The 16,690-nt window shown below is 42.3% G+C and overlaps 1 protein-coding gene across 4 annotated transcripts in view; it reads right to left on the reverse strand.

The window, feature by feature from the left end:
- MYO5A (myosin VA) overlaps positions 1-13,079 on the reverse strand; it is a 104,246-nt gene extending 91,167 nt beyond the window's left edge. For 2 of the 4 annotated variants that reach the window (XM_061596054.1, XM_061596051.1), the window contains exon 1: positions 12,710-13,079. In XM_061596054.1, the coding sequence (XP_061452038.1) occupies positions 12,710-12,736 (27 nt within the window). In that variant the 5' untranslated portion in view covers positions 12,737-13,079. The remainder of the gene's footprint in view (positions 1-12,709) is intronic. The other 2 variants (XM_061596055.1, XM_061596052.1) reach the window with 1 other exon arrangement.
- Between the last annotated feature and the right edge of the window lie 3,611 nt (positions 13,080-16,690).

A 16,690-nucleotide genomic window follows, 5' to 3' on the forward strand; every position in this document is an offset into this window, starting at 1 on the left:
AATTAAAAACATTTAAAACAAATATATAAATTTAAAAACACATTTTTAAAAAAGCAATTTAAAAACACATGCTAAAATGCCTGGGAGATGGATGGTTACTCAGAAGCAAGGCTTAATTAAGTGTCCAATAAGATTTACTCCCATATAAGCGAGGATAGGACTGCAGTCTCGATCTCTTTTCAGGTAAGTATAAAAAGAAAAAAATACCTTACAAATTGTTTTGACTACAGGAGTACAGCAACAACAAGAAAACACACACCCAAGGTATTGATAATCCTTGACAAGTTCAATGTCCTCATTGTCAACTTTAAAGTTACATAAATCTTCTATTGTCATTACTTTAGCCTACTGGATGTTCAGCTGTATTCCTCCTTTTGTGCTTTCCTCTTTAACTTTCAACAGCAGTAGCCTCTTGTCCAGAGTACAGGTTGCACATCAGGACAATCAAATGCTGTGGCACCCCCATTTCTTTTAAAGCATTCCATAGTTTTTCATGATCTACACAATCAAAGGCTTTGCTGTAATCTATAAAGCACAGGGTGATTTTCTTCTGAAATTCCTTGGTCCGTTCCATTATCCAACGTATGTTTGAAATATGATCTCTGGTACCTCTTCCCTTTCTAAATCCAGCTTGGACATCTGGCATTTCTCACTCCACATATGATAAGAGTCTTTGTTGTAGAATGAGCATTACTTTACTTGCATGGGATATTAAGGCAATAGTTCGACAATTACTGCATTCCCTGCGATCCTCTTTCTTTGGAATTGGGATATATATTGAACGCTTCCAGTCTGTGGGCCATTGTTTAGTTTTCCATATTTCTTGACAAATTTTTGTCAAAATTTGGATAGATTCAGTCTCAGTAACTTGTAGCAACTCTATTGGTATGCCATCTGTTCCTGGTGATTTGTTTCTTCCAAGGATTTTAAGAGCAGCTTTCACCTCACATTCTAAAATTACCGGTTCTTCATCATACGGTTCCTCCGTGAATGAATCTGTCATCCTGTCATCTCGTTTATAGAGTTCTTCAGTGTATTGCTTTCATCTTCCTTTTATTTCATCTTGGTCAGTCAGTGTGTTTCCCTGTTGATTATTCAACATCACTACTGGGTTTTAATTTCCCTTTCATTTCTCTAATCTTTGGAACATGGCTCTTGTTCTACCCTTTTTGTTGTCCTCTTCTATTTCTCTACAGTAACTATTGTAATAGTTCTCTTTGTCCCTACGTACTAGTCGCTGTATTGTTGCATTTAGGGTTCTGACCATGTTTCTATCCCCTTTTGCTTTTGCTTTCCTTGTTTCTTTAACTATTTTAAGAGTTTTGTCAATCATCCATTGAGGTCTTTCTCTCTTTTTAACTTTAAATACCAGTGAACTCTTTTTTTTTTTTTTAATTGCAGACTTTGGAGAAATCTGTAAGGAAACAGAACTCCTTGCCCAGAATATAATTGCAATAAGGATGCTCAGGAGACTGGAAACAAAGCCCTATGAGGAGAGACTGAAAGAACTGGGCTTGTTTAGCCTTGAGAAGAGAAGACTAAGGGGAGATATGATAGCACCCTTCAAGTACTTGAAAGGCTGTCACATAGAGGAGGGCCGGGATCTTTTCTCAGTCATCCCAGAATACAGACATGGAATAATGGGCTCAAGTTACAGGAAGTAAGGTTTCGGCTGAACATCAGAAAAAACTTCCTAACTGTTAGGAAGCTGTACGACAATGGAACCAATTACCTAGGGAGGTGGTGGGCTCTCTACCGCTGGAGGCATTCAAGAGGCAGCTGGACAGCCAGCTGTCAGGTATGCTTTAAGTTGGATTCCTGCATTGAGCAGGAGGTTACACTCAATGGCCTTATAGGCCCCTTCCAACTCTACTATTCTATGATTCTATTATTGTAAGTGATGCTATCGTGCAACCTACTTAACAATAGGGGGTTATATTAGATAACCATTCGATTCTCTGCTATAATATTCTCATTTATTTTCTTTCTTCAAACTTACAGCTCACTCTTGATCACATTTATAACAGTCCCATGATAAATGCTGCAGGAGAACAGAGGTGGCTAAGGGTGCATTATTGTTTACCTGCTTTTTGATTGTATATCACCGAAGCATGTGTTACTGCTGCTAACTCTTATAAATGTGTATCAGTATGCACTGTTGAAAGTATGATGTATACAAAACAATGCCACAAATCTGTATTATAAAGGTACGTATGGATCTACTCTTGCTTAGCAGCAAAGCAGGACTCTGGAATTTTCCATTTGAAATCCCCATTAAGCTATTCTGCTGAACCATTTCACAAAGTGCTGATTCACATAGCGTGTCACATCACAAAGAAGCAGAATCCAGGGAGTGGTTAGTGGTTCTCAGATTTGAGCGTATTTAGCATTTATCTACTAATAATCTGCCACACCCCAGAGTAAAGTGGCTTTGCTTTAAATGGCAAAAGAATTTAAGAGCCGAACGTTAGCGCCATTATTAAGAATTTGTTAAGGAAGTCTTTCAAGATGAAACCAGACATATGTTACAAGACCAAAATTCCTCAATATAGGTTTTTACCTATGATGATTTTCCAAAATGAGTATAATTTCCATGTTTTAAAGCTGACAAGTATGAACACCCACACCCAGAGACTCTCAGTCTAAACTGTACATAGACGTGGCCAACAGTTTGGCAACTCATAATTGTGTCAAGGGTAAGGAACAAACAAACTATTATATGTCACGTACTGAACACCTCCATAGTTGAGTTTACACCTTCCCTACTCACTGTGCCTCTGCTTGCATTCAAAGAACCATTGTGTCATGGCCCCGTCAGAGGACTCCTCAGATGAGGACGACTCAGGAGTAACAGCAGCAGACCCAGGAGCAGCAGGAGACACGGAGGAGCCTCCTGAGAATCCAGCTCCTTCTGCCCCTCAGCTGCAGAGCACCCCAGGGACAGCAGAGGCCCTGCAGCCAGACACAGACAGTGAACAGTATACTCCCCCCTCACCTGCAGAACGTAGACAGCAGAAGGTCAGGCAGAAGAGAGGCAGGCCTGTCTCCTTAAGGCCCAAACGCTGAGGGCTCACACCTGCTGTCCATCCTGCTCTTTATAAGGCGCACCTTGGCTGCAGCTTGTTGCTGACTGCAACGTCAGGCATGGCTTGTGTGTTCCTAGTTTCCTGGCACCCTCTTTCAGACTGACCCCTTGGCACTTGATCCCAGACCTCTACTGACCTCACTTCTGGACTCCTGACTCGGCAAGTACGCTTCGGACAAGCCTGGCCCTTATCAGCTCCCCTCCTCCTAGACCTGGCAGATTTATGACCAGACTGCCGGCTAAGGACTTTGCTTCCCTGCCAACCACCCAGGAATTTCCAGCCCCCCACCGGCACTGCTGACGCAGTGTAGAGCTGACACATTGCCCCAAGATGTTCACAATAAGTTACTGCTATCACTGGACCACATTTAAACTGGCTTTGCTGGATGCTGTTCGTATTGGTGTCTTTTAAGCAGAGGCTTGGTGTTTGCAAATGGGCCATTTTAAATGTGCATATGCTAACACAAAGGTGAGGATGTTTCTTCTGAAGGGTGTTTGGAAGGTTTTGTTGCATTTTTCTGTATGTATGAGAAACAGCCCAACTAATTAATTCCTATTGAATGAAGAATTGCTTGTGGAACAAAAATTACCATTACTTTTCTGTTTTTAACTATACAACATGCATCTTCCATGAACTGATCTGTAGAGCAAGAACACACTTCCACAAACAGAATTCTACCTTCTAAGGAGCAGACATGGCTTGCCCATGGTGGTTTCATTTGCTCATCAGAAAACACTCAGTATTCTGATGAAGCACTCTAAACCAACATTAAGCAGTAGATCTATTCACTTTTTTAAAAATGCATAGGATAAGCTTTGAAAAGAAAGTGCAGCATTAGACTTAGCCTACAAAGTTCATTGGTAAGCCTCTCTCTCTTACTTCACATTTTCCGTTAGCTAAGTGCTGTTCACACAGTGTCTGTGTTTAATTGCTAAGAGTCAAGCCTGTTTTTGTATTGCCATGATATTGCAATTTTACAGCAGATTTTTCAAAGCAAGCTATTTCTCTCTAGGATATATCTCCTGCCATTATATAACTGAACTTGAAAATTGTAATAATGAAGGAGATATTTCTAGCCATCAGTAAGGGAAAGATAGAAGAATCAGGAAGCAATGAGTGGATTTTTAATTTTTTAAAATTTAAAGAAGCAGTATGTGTTGTGCTTTTGAAAATTTGGTTCATTTTTCAGTAATTGAATTAAGAAGAATGAAATAGGATAGTGAATAATTCTACTTTGCTTCAATAAATTGGAAATGCATACTTTTAGTCTTATTTCCAATGCTAGCACAGCAGCTTATTGATTTTACTGAAAGATTTTATTGAGAGACTTCTATTCTGCCTTTTACCAAAAATGGTCAGAGTGTGGTTTATAAAAATCATAAAACATTAAAATCTAATAAATTACATAAATAGCATAATTAAAAAAACATAAAACATCATCAGTAGGAAGGTTATTCTACCGTTTGCAATTGTTTATCTGTAGGAACTTCTAGACAGCTCAGCATATAAAATATTAGAGCAGAACATGTTTTGAGAATTGAAAGCATATCCAAAATAAAATACAGAAATACAGTAAAGCATCTTGACTAGTAAGGACAACATGGCTGGGTCACACTACAGGAATAGTATGCATTAATAAGAAAGTTTTAAGCAAGCAGCTATGACAGAACTAGAGCTAACACATTCAGATGCACAAAAACTTTTGATCAGGATCAATAAGTTTATGGCCTAGGTATTAGACTTGGAAGGACGATACAGCTCAAATTTTCCAAAGCAGCCATCCACCTTTGTTCTTACCTACTGGCCCTGAACATCATAGCCTTGAACTTTCAATGTCTCTGCCCCCTGTTTGGGACGAAGGCAGCAGGTGATCCTGTCTCTTCTCAATGTCCTCTGAAACTGACTGGCACTGATGTGACAGCTCCTTACTCCAGCAACTCATTAAAAGAAAAAAAATCTCCTTTAAAAAGTAGAGGGAAATTAGAAAAGCACAAAATGAGAAGACTACCGAGAAATGTTCACCAAAAGTTCCTGCCACTTGTTTTAGAAAATACTGTGTTTTAAATCGCTTGCTTCTGCTGCACTTCCGTGGACATAAGAACATAAGAACATAAGAAGAGCCTGTTGGATCAGGCCAGTGGCCCATCTAGTCCAGCATCCTGTTCTCATAGTGGCCAACCAGGTGCCTGGGGGAAGCCCGCAAGCAGGACCTGAGTGCAAGAACACTCTCCCCTCCTGAGGCTTCCGGCAACTGGTTTTCAGAAGCATGCTGCCTCTGACTAGGGTGGCACAGCACAGCCATCATGGCTAGTAGCCATTGATAGCCCTGTCCTCCATGAATTTGTCTAATCTTCTTTTAAAGCCGTCCAAGCTGGTGGCCATTACTGCATCTTGTGGGAGCAAATTCCATAGTTTAACTATGCGCTGAGTAAAGAAGTACTTCCTTTTGTCTGTCCTGAATCTTCCAACATTCAGCTTCTTGGAATGTCCACGAGTTCTAGTATTATGAGAGAGGAAGAAGAACTTTTCTCTATCCACTTTCTCAATGCCATGCATAATTTTATACACTTCTATCATGTCTCCTCTGACCCGCCTTTTCTCTAAACTAAAAAGCCCCAAATGCTGCAACCTTTCCTCGTAAGGGAGTCGCTCCATCCCCTTGATCATTCTGGTTGCCCTCTTCTGAACCTTTTCGAACTCTACAATATCCTTTTTGAGATGAGGCGACCAGAACTGTACACAGTATTCCAAATGCGGCCGCACCATAGATTTATACAACGGCATTATGATATCGGCTGTTTTATTTTCAATACCTTTCCTAATTATCGCTAGCATGGAATTTGCCTTTTTCACAGCTGCCGCACACTGGGTCGACATTTTCATCGTGCTGTCCACTACAACCCCGAGGTCTCTCTCCTGGTCGGTCACCGCCAGTTCAGACCCCATGAGCGTATATGTGAAATTCAGATTTTTTGCTCCAATATGCATAATTTTACACTTGTTTATATTGAATTGCATTTGCCATTTTTCTGCCCATTCACTCAGTTTGGAGAGGTCTTTTTGGAGCTCTTCGCAATCCCTTTTTGTTTTAACAACCCTGAACAATTTAGTGTCATCAGCAAACTTGGCCACTTCACTGCTCACTCCTAATTCTAGGTCATTAATGAACAAGTTGAAAAGTACAGGTCCCAATACCGATCCTTGAGGGACTCCACTTTCTACAGCCCTCCATTGGGAGAACTGCCCGTTTATTCCTACTCTCTGCTTTCTGCTTCTTAACCAATTTCTTATCCACAAGAGGACCTCTCCTCTTATTCCATGACTGCTAAGCTTCCTCAGAAGCCTTTGGTGAGGTACCTTGTCAAACGCTTTTTGAAAGTCTAAGTACACTATGTCCACTGGATCACCTCTATCTATATGCTTGTTGACACTCTCAAAGAATTCTAATAGGTTACTGAGACAGGACTTTCCCTTGCAGAAGCCATGCTGGCTCTGCTTCAGCAAGGCTTGTTTTTCTATGTGCTTAGTTAATCTAGCTTTAATAATACTTTCTACCAGTTTTCCAGGGACAGAAGTTAAGCTAACTGGCCTGTAATTTCCGGGATCCCCTCTGGATCCCTTTTTGAAGGTTGGCGTTACATTTGCCACTTTCCAGTCCTCAGGCACGGAGGAGGACCCAAGGGACAAGTTACATATTTTAGTTAGCAGATCAGCAATTTCACATTTGAGTTCTTTGAGAACTCTCGGGTGGATGCCATCCGGGCCTGGTGATTTGTCAGTTTTTATATTGTCCATTAAGCTTAGAACTTCCTCTCTCGTTACCACTATTTGTCTCAGTTCCTCAGAATCCCTTCCTGCAAATGTTAGTTCAGGTTCAGGGATCTGCCCTATATCTTCCACTGTGAAGACAAATGCAAAGAATTCATTTAGCTTCTCTGCAATCTCCTTATCGTTCTTTAGTACACCTTTGACTCCCTTATCATCCAAGGGTCCAATCGTCTCCCTAGATGGTCTCCTGCTTTGAATGTATTTATAGAATTTTTTGTTGTTGGTTTTTATGTTCTTAGCAATGTGCTCCTCAAATTCTTTTTTAGCATCCCTTATTGTCTTCTTGCATTTCTTTTGCCAGAGTTTGTGTTCTTTTTTATTTTCTTCATTTGGACAAGACTTCCATTTTTTGAAGGAAGACTTTTCGCCTCTAAGAGTTTCCTTGACTTTGCTCGTTAACCATGCTGGCATCTTCTTGGCCCTGGCGGTACCTTTTCTGATCTGCGGTATGCACTCCAGTTGAGCTTCTAATATAGTGTTTTTAAACAACTTCCAAGCATTTTCGAGTGATGTGACCCTCTGGACTTTGTTTTTCAGCTTTCTTTTTACCAATCCCCTCATTTTTGTGAAGTTTCCTCTTTTGAAGTCAAATGTGACCGTGTTGGATTTTCTTGGCAATTGGCCAGTTACATGTATGTTTAATTTAATAGCACTGTGGTCACTGCTCCCAATCGGTTCAACAACACTTACATCTCGCACCAGGTCCCGGTCCCCACTGAGGATTAAGTCCAGGGTTGCCATCCCTCTGGTCGGTCCCATGACCAACTGGTCTAGGGAATAATCATTTAGAATATCTAGAAACTTTGCTTCTTTGTCATGACTGGAACACATATGCAGCCAGTCTATGTCCGGGTAGTTGAAGTCACCCATTACTACCACATTTCCTAGTTTGGATGCTTCCTCAATTTCATATCTCATCTCAAGGTCTCCCTGAGCATTTTGATCAGGGGGACGATAGATCGTTCCCAGTATTAAGTCCCTCCTGGGGCATGGTATCACCACCCACAACGATTCTGTGGAGGAGTCTGCCTCTTTTGGGGTTTCGAGCTTGCTGGATTCAATGCCTTCTTTCACGTATAGAGCGACTCCGCCACCAATACGTCCTTCCCTGTCCTTCCGATATAGTTTATATCCAGGGATAACCATATCCCACTGTTTTTCTCCATTCCACCAGGTCTCCGTTATGCTCACTATATCAATGCTCTCCTCTAAGACCAAGCACTCCAGTTCTCCCATCTTGGTTCGCAGGCTCCTAGCATTAGCATACAGGCACTTGTAAGCAGTGTCTCTCTTCAAGTGTCTTTGGCACTTGTGGTTAGGCCTGTGGTAATTTTGCTCTTCTGAATTTATATCTATCATCACTGTCCACTGAAGTCAATGCATGCCATTAGTGCAAGTATTTGTCTCAGAAAAGGAGAAGCCTATCATATTTACAGTATTTTGTTTTTCAATTGAATCTCTTACTGGCTACAAATAAGGCTTAGGTTCTTTTCTGCAGGAAAAAACCACAAATATAGCTTGTACATTCTTTCAGCTACAGATTCATCTTATTTAGATAATTTTGATTTTTCTTCTGTGTAATTCCTAGAAAATAGGATATGGTCTAGGGCAGAGGAACAACTTTGGCTTTTGATAAGTATTCACAATAATATATAGCCACTTCACACAAACTTTAGTTTGCTCAGTCTGTGAAAGGTGCAAACTCCAGCAAACACACAGATTCTGATATGTCTCGTGTGTGACAACACTTTATACATGAAAGCCCACTATACAAAAAAAAAGACCCAAATGCTGTCCTGCCTGGTTTTCTTTTGTAGAGAACCAAAAGAGGTCCCTCAATGAAACAAGCAATAAACCAAATCTACTATTCTATTCAATTACCTAGAGAGGTAGTGGGCTCTCCAACACTGGAGGCATTCAAGAGGCAGCTGGACGGCCATCTGTCGGGAATGCTTTGATTTGGATTCCTGCATTGCACAGGGGGTTGGACTTGATGGCCTTATAGGCCCCTTCCAACTCTACTATTCTAAATCATAAACCAAGGGGAAAAAAACTAATAATTATAAAGATTTGTATCAAGGTCACCACCATCAGAAGACATACAAAACAAAATGAAACTGAACAACAGTGAATGAAGAATACACAGTCCACAAGCTGTATGCACAATTAAAACATAAATTCCTATATAATAATCTGGAGTATCTGTCATTCATTGCAATGTTATGGATATAACACTGTCATAAAGGAAATATTTAATGTACTGTTATATGTATCTACTGTAATATAAGAATTTATTTTTAATTGTGTTTACAGCATGTGTACTGCATATCCATTCATTGTTACTGAGTTTCATATTGTGTTGTTCTATATTTCTTCTGATTATGGTGATATTTATTGCCTACACATAGTTTTGTATTCCTTGGTTTAATGATGTGGTTTTTTGTTTTCTTTTGTACCTCTCAATAGAAGCTCAGCAATTACTACCTATGTCTTGACATTAATCTTATGACTCAGAAATCAAATGAACCCCTACATAGTATAATACTTTCATAGTATCAAAAAACCACAAAAAAATAAGAAGAATCTCCAAGCCACCAGCAAGTAATTCATACATCTATGACATCTTCTATCCAGAAAAAGCAGGCACACAGATAACTTTGCTTTTAACCACAATATCAGAGGGATAGGACCAAACTACCACATTTGCACGTACATAACCCCACTGAACTCAATTGGACTTACTTCTGAATAGACATGGATAGTAATCTACAGTTAGCCTCTCCCCTGCTACCTGAAAAAGCTTGGGTTCCATGTAAAACTCTGTAGAGATCTCAATGAAGTCTGCTTCCCAGTCCCTATTTATCTTGAACTATTATTCCAACTCCTCCCTTTTTCCCCAGAAACCAAACACTAATTAAAAACATGTATCCAAAATGAGTTAGAAAATAGCTAGTTTAAGAATACAGTATGTAAATATAGACTGCAGTAGGGCACCACTCATATGGCGGGTTATGTTCCAGACCCCCGCTGTAAAGCGAAAACTGCTGTAAAGTGGAACTCATTGAATAGAATGGAGCGCGAGGCCTGAAAACCACTGTAAAAGCAGAACAAGCACCTTATGAGTGGGGCTTTAGTCTAATTGCGTCTAATTGAGACTGCTGTATTAGTGAAGCGCTGTAAAGTGAAGCGCCGTAAAGCGGGGCCCTACTGTACACAAGGATTATTAATTTGTGCTAATACGATATACATATAGAAACTTTGTGTTTGTGTTCTGATATTACAACCTTTATGAGCCCAAAGTAAATTTGACCAAGCAGAGGGGAGAAAAAACTAGATTCTTCACTGCATATATGTATTCACTGAAAAAAATGTAATCAATTGCATCACATGACAGGGCTGATGACAAATTAGTTTGTCTTTGTTCTTAGAGCAGAAAATAAAGCAGACTATACAAAAAGAATCAGGTCTTGGCTTAGAATTCAAGCGTCTTTAACCACTTCAAAAACAAAACATGAAATGCAATGAATGAGATTAAAATACATATTAAGGTATATGTATTAGCAATTAGAATTTGCTATTCTCAACCTCCAGACCCATTCAGGCTTCACAGAACCCTGTGAGGCCTGGAAAACATTATTAGCAAAGCTGGAGACTAATTTGGGAAGCATGTTCTAGAAGATGGCCATAACACCTCGAGCTAGAGAACTTTTTGCCGATATCACATCTACATGTGGAAAAGTTGATCTTTCACATATCATAGTATCTCAGATGTGACCATGAAAGACATATGATGCATCTATCAAGACCTTTTTCTCTTATTCCATATAGTACATCTACCCCATCAATGCATATGGAACAACAGCTGTGTACACACCATATATTTAAAGCACATAATTTCCCCAAAAAGAATCCTGGGAACTGTAGTTTGTACCTCTGTAAACCATGTGCCTTAAATGTGCTTTAATGTATAGTGTGTATGCAGCCAAAGAACTGGGAACAGGTGTTTTCCACCTTAAGGCCAATGTTTTTAAGGTTTTTTTAAAAATACTGTCAAAACTCCAGCAAAAGCCCTATGAATGTGGTATGTCTAAACATACTTAGCAGCATCTAACTAGCTCTTTCCATCAGCACAATGGAACTTCCCCCCTCCTTTCCCCCCATGTGCCCTTCATGCTCCCCACATCTGCTCCAGAGAGTTGGGGGGAGGGACCCATAACAGATTTAGGAGACACGCAGGGGGGAGGGTGGAAGTTCTCTTGTGTAAGCAGAAATCCTTACTCCAACTAAATAAGTTAGTTGGCTATCACCCACTGTCAATGTGTATGTTCTGTGACTATTCCCACAGTCATAGTTAAAGTCAATTTTAGGAATCTTGATGCTGGATGTTCCTTTTAGCAGATTCTTCACATTAGTTGTCCCAAAGCATTGCACAGCCCGATTCAGTAGCACTGAAGCTTCCAAAGGAGATGCTGTGTGGGGCTGTTAAAGAGACAAGGTGCATGTATCTCTTACTCTTCACTCCCTTAGAGCTGTCCACCACCAGCTATGCATCCATGCAAAACATAAACAAAAAACCCACCTCCACCACCGAGGTCTGCAATCTGTATTCCTTCCAAATTGCCAGTTCTTTCATTACTGTGCAGAAAATAAATGCCAACCAATTATAGTGAAACCAAGCATGACTCATGCTTATCTAACAGAATATGCACAAAGACAATAGTCCGAACAGGCACGTAGTGGGGATTAGCATGAGCCTCATCAGTTCTCATCAGGCAAGCCATACCAGGATAACCATACATCAGACAAAGCGGACTCTAATTCAACACCCAGGATTTCAGAGACAATAAGTGATGCTAGCACTTCAGGTGCCACAAGATGACTTTCTTCGTGACATCATTTTTTATTTATTTATTACATTTCTACCTCGCCTTTCCTTTCATGATTGAAACCCAAGGCAGCTTACATATGGTTCCCAGGCAATCTCCCATCCAGACACTGACCAGACCTGACCCTGCTTAGCTTCAGCAGGGAGCTGGCCTCATGTGCCTTCAGACCATCAGGCATGCGATGATTAATTTAAGATCATTCGAAAAGGGGCTGAGAGAAAGGGCATAAAACAAGGTAATAAGTGGGTGAGCTATTCCAAATTAGAAGTATTTTTTCCACTTTCAGGTCACCTTAAGGAGTGGGGGGGGAGAGGAGAGGAGAGGAGATGCAAGCATGAAGATGGTACTCAGCTAAAGAAGCCCTTACAGGAAAAGGACAACCTGCTGGCCCTGTCATCCTCTGAATGCTGCAGGGAGGTAGGGGGTCTGGGGTTCTTTTGAGACGGGGGGAGGCTTCCATAAAGGAAAACCCCTCATCCACAAATCCATTCCGCCCCCCCCAAAATAATAATAATAATGGAAGATGCAAACAGCAGAAGAAAAAGGGGAAGAGCGAGAAACAGCTCAGCAGAACCATCTTCCCTTTCCCCACTTCAGTTGTGACTCACTGGCACCAACCACCAGCAGCAACAACATCATCATCATCCCCCCCCCCGGCAGCACCAAGGCCCTTGCTCAACTCTCCCTCCCGGAGCGCGCGAGCCAACCGTCCCCTTAGCAACGACCCCTCCTTTCCCTCCTTTCCCCTCCCGCGGCGTTGCCAAGCAGCCTCCAACGGCCGCCTCCCTCCTGCCACCCGGGCCGGCCTCGGCCTCTTCTTTGCCATTCATCCCCACCTCGCAGGCGAAGGTAAGCGAAGGCACGGCTAGGCCTCGCGCGCTCGCCGCCGCCGCCGCGTGCTCTGCTCACCTTCGTGTAAAGCTCGGAAGCTGCCATGGTGGGAGCGCTGCCTGGCTGCTCCCGCTGCGGCTGCCGCTGGGGGCTCAAGCCAGGCAAGCGGCGGCTGCGAGGACAGCGACTCTCGCCCGCGGGCAGGAGAGGGAGGGTGGGGGCGCGGGGCGGGGCGCTTGTGAGGAAAGCCGAGCAACGAAGCGCGGGCGCCTGCTGCTGCTGCTGCTGTTATTTCGCCTCAGGCGGCGGCTGGGCTGGCTTCGCCATGTTGCTACCTGGGAAGCGCGGCGGCGAAGGAGGAGGATGGGGAGGATGGAGCCAGCCGGTCCTTTTTCTCCTCCTCCCTCTCATGCGGCGGCGGCGGCGGCGGCTCTTCGTGCATTGTGGGTACCAGCCGGCGCCGGGCAGAAATGCAGGCAGCCGCCGACTCTTGAGCGCGTTCTGCCTCCCACCGGCTGCGGGGGCAAAGTGTCCTCAAGTGTGGAGGACTGTAAGGCTCGACTGTGGGCAGCTCTCTTGCTAAGTCCGGCCTCGTGTAGAAACCCAGTAAAAGTTCTGGCTTGACGGCACCACTAGTGTAGTGGCAAATTCAGAAGGTGCAGGGTCCCTTAGTGTTAGTCCCAGCCATGCCGCACCCCCGGTTTTTTTGCTGCGGGATTGAGAATGACATCCTTGTTAATATGCCTTCTCCCAGGACAACAGACATCCCTGGAGTCAATAAGAATTAAAGAGGAGATTGTTAGCTACCGAGAAGAGTCTTCTCAGTGGCTGACTCACCTCCTTTCGCTCTGATTGGCTCCAATCAGCAGGAAAGAACAAGGAAGCATGTTAGAAGAGCATTCTCAGTGGCTACCTCTCTCCCTTTTTGTGCTGATTGGCTTGTAAGATGCTGGAGACATTGGGAAGGTTCCCAAAAAAATAAGGGGTCTAAGACTCCCTGAGATCCTGGACGACTACACCTCTGCACAGCACCCTCTATTTATACCCCACCAATCTTCCATCATAGAATACAAAGTAGTGTACATGTGGCTCCCAGGCAGTCCAACCAGACCCAGACATGCTTAGCGGTAACATGATGGTCGCCTCATGCACTTTCAGACCGTATTAATGGAAGCTTCTTTGAAGTAAATGTTGTCGGGCTTTGTTGCTTCAGGTGGAGTTATACCCACCCATTCTGTTATGATACAGCACTCAGGAAGGTGGTGTGCTATTAGGTAGAATCCTAACTCTGGAAAAGGGGAACTGTCAATAGGCGGCTGTAGAAGTGAGGAAGGAAATCCCAAAGATCATCCAGGTCTTTAAAGTGGGTCTCAGCTGTATATTATTTGTAGGAAGGAGGGAGAAGCTCTGGGAAGATCTAGGTTGAGTGCAACAACAGAACAGTCTCAGTTTCCATAGTGAGGAAGTTATAGGATTAAGACACATGCAGCTATTTTTAGGAAGCAGGGAGAGAGATATCAAGCCATTGTAAGGAAAAGGGGCATCTAGTGCTGTTGTGTTTATTATGTACTTCATTTCTACCCTGCCTTTCTTCCATGGAAATAAAAGTACCATTTATTTATTTATTTATTAGGTTTATATCCTGCCCTTCCTCCCCGTGTGAGCCCAGGGCGCAGTTTCAGTTTCTAGATACTCTCTTATCCTGGCTTTGATCACACTCTTAGCTTCAGCAAATTTAGGTAAGACGACAGACGTTTATAGTTCCTGTTTCATAACAACTAGCTGGTTAACTGTCTCAGTGATGTTCAGCCATTTAGAACAGAGTATCGCTAATCACAGATGTTCAGCAATTTAGTATATATATACACACACACGATTTTCCCTCCACCTCTGTGCATGCTCATACACCTAATTTGTATAAGTCTGTTCCTTTGTTAGTGAAGTTTAAATATCTTTAATTTAAAACATATTTTGTATGCACATACCTTCCCCCCATTCCCTGAAAAATTATCACAGATATCGGTGTTATGTTATAACTTGAAGGGAGTGGGAGTATCTGTCTCGAGTCCCAAAATAACTTGACCATCCATGAATATTATGCACCTTGACCGGGAGGCCTCAGCCAACACAATGTCTTGGAGCTGACCCTGCTCGTAAAGGCTCTCTGACTTGTGCAAAGGGATAGGATGAAGAGAGTAGTGTAGGGAAAACTAAGAGCCTCCATGGAGATCTCTGCAGCATCTGCCTGCTAGTGCTCTTCCCCACTGGAGATTTGACTCAGACAGCTACCTCTTTTTATTCAGTTCCCAGAGCAGATCCTATGTAGCAAGCACAGCCAGTGTATTATTTCTAAATAGTACAAAAATGATACAACCAAGGCAAGGTGTTGTAACTGTAGAGTGGATATTTTTAGCTGCAGGAAAACTCCACTGTATGTACACATATCAGCTCTGGTTTGCTCCATGCCTAGCAAATCACATGTCGTTCTATACTGCTTAAGAACATAAAAAGAGCCCTGCTGCATCAGGCCAGTGGCCCATCTAATCCAGAATCTTGTGTCATTGCTTCATCCATATTCTATATGATGCAGCAGTATTATGGTATCCAGTGACAAAGTCACCCACAGCTGGAAACTGTACCAAGGGGCAACAGGGCTGTTTGAGTGGGAGCAGCTTGAAAAAATGCTCAGAAATAAGTTACTTATTGTGTAAGGCATACATCCGTTAGAGAACTTAACCTTACGCAGCAAGGCAACTTATTGAATCTGCAGTTTGTTCCTGGCATTCAAAGAAATCAAGGGTGTGAAAGGGACTTCCCTTTACTTCAAAACAGAGTGCAGAAAGTTTATGTGCATTTTCTTGGCTACCTTCTCTTAATAGAAGAATGATGCAGCATTTTAGACTTGCCTAGATTTAAGAATTTACTTTCATACTGGAACCAGTCTTGACCATGTCAATACATTACTTGCATACGCAAGTAGGATGCTGAAGGATTTGTGCCATTTCTGATGGATTTAAAATTAAGTCTTCTCCCCCCTTAAGGTACACCATATTGCACACTGTGATATATGTATTGCTCCCCTTTATTGAAAATTGGCTTCCTTGCTCAACCTTAGGAAGATGGCTTCCATCTAGTGCATGCTTAGACATAATCTACCTCGGTAAATAAAACCAGTCTAGAATGTGGTTAATCTGTTGAAAACCAATGTACTTCTCCAACCACCACAAACACACTTTCTAGAAGAGATTTGTCTGGAATTGCTCTAGTATTCATGATGTTTTTATAAAACTTTAGTGTCCCAAGGCACAATAGCTGTCTCCAACACAATCATAACATCCTGAAGCTTTTATGGAACGCTGATAAAAAAGAAAAGCTTAAGAGTGCTTCCAGATGGGAGCTTACTGTGCAAAAGCAGGCTTTGAGATATTGTGAATGGGCCATTGGGAATGGGGTTGTTGTTGTTGTTTCACTTATCAGTTTTTCTCCAGAAAGGGTAAATTTGGATTAAATGCAGGGAGGGGGTGAGAGACAGAATGGCATTTTGATGCCAACACGTGAAAATGGAAATGGACTGCGTTCAAGTCTATCCTGACTTATGGCGACCCTATGAATAGGGTTTTCATGGTAAGTGGTATTCAGAGGTGGTTTATCATTGCCTTTGTCTGAGGCTGAGAGGCAGTGACTGGCCCAAGGTCACCCAGTGAGCTTCATGACTGTGTGGGGATTTGAACCCTGGTCTCCCAGGTCATAGTCCAACACCTTAACCACTATGCCACACTGGCTCTCTGCCAACACGTAGATATTGCAAACAACCCCTACGTGTATGAGGTGCATCGATTCCACAATAAACACCTATCTGGAAGCACTCTAGGATGGGTGGAATTAAAAACACATCGTAACAAATCTAAGTGCTGTAAACACATCTCAAATTAACCTTTTGTATTTTGAGTGCCTCAAGCATTTTAAAGCAAGTTAACAATAGTCTCCACGTGTGATCAGCTCAATCTTCCCATTATAAAAATTTGTTCATATAGCTATATTTAAGCAGTACAAATAAAA

This window comes from Rhineura floridana, chromosome 14 (assembly GCF_030035675.1).
Source record: "Rhineura floridana isolate rRhiFlo1 chromosome 14, rRhiFlo1.hap2, whole genome shotgun sequence".
NCBI classification, from domain to species: Eukaryota; Metazoa; Chordata; class Lepidosauria; order Squamata; family Rhineuridae; genus Rhineura; species Rhineura floridana.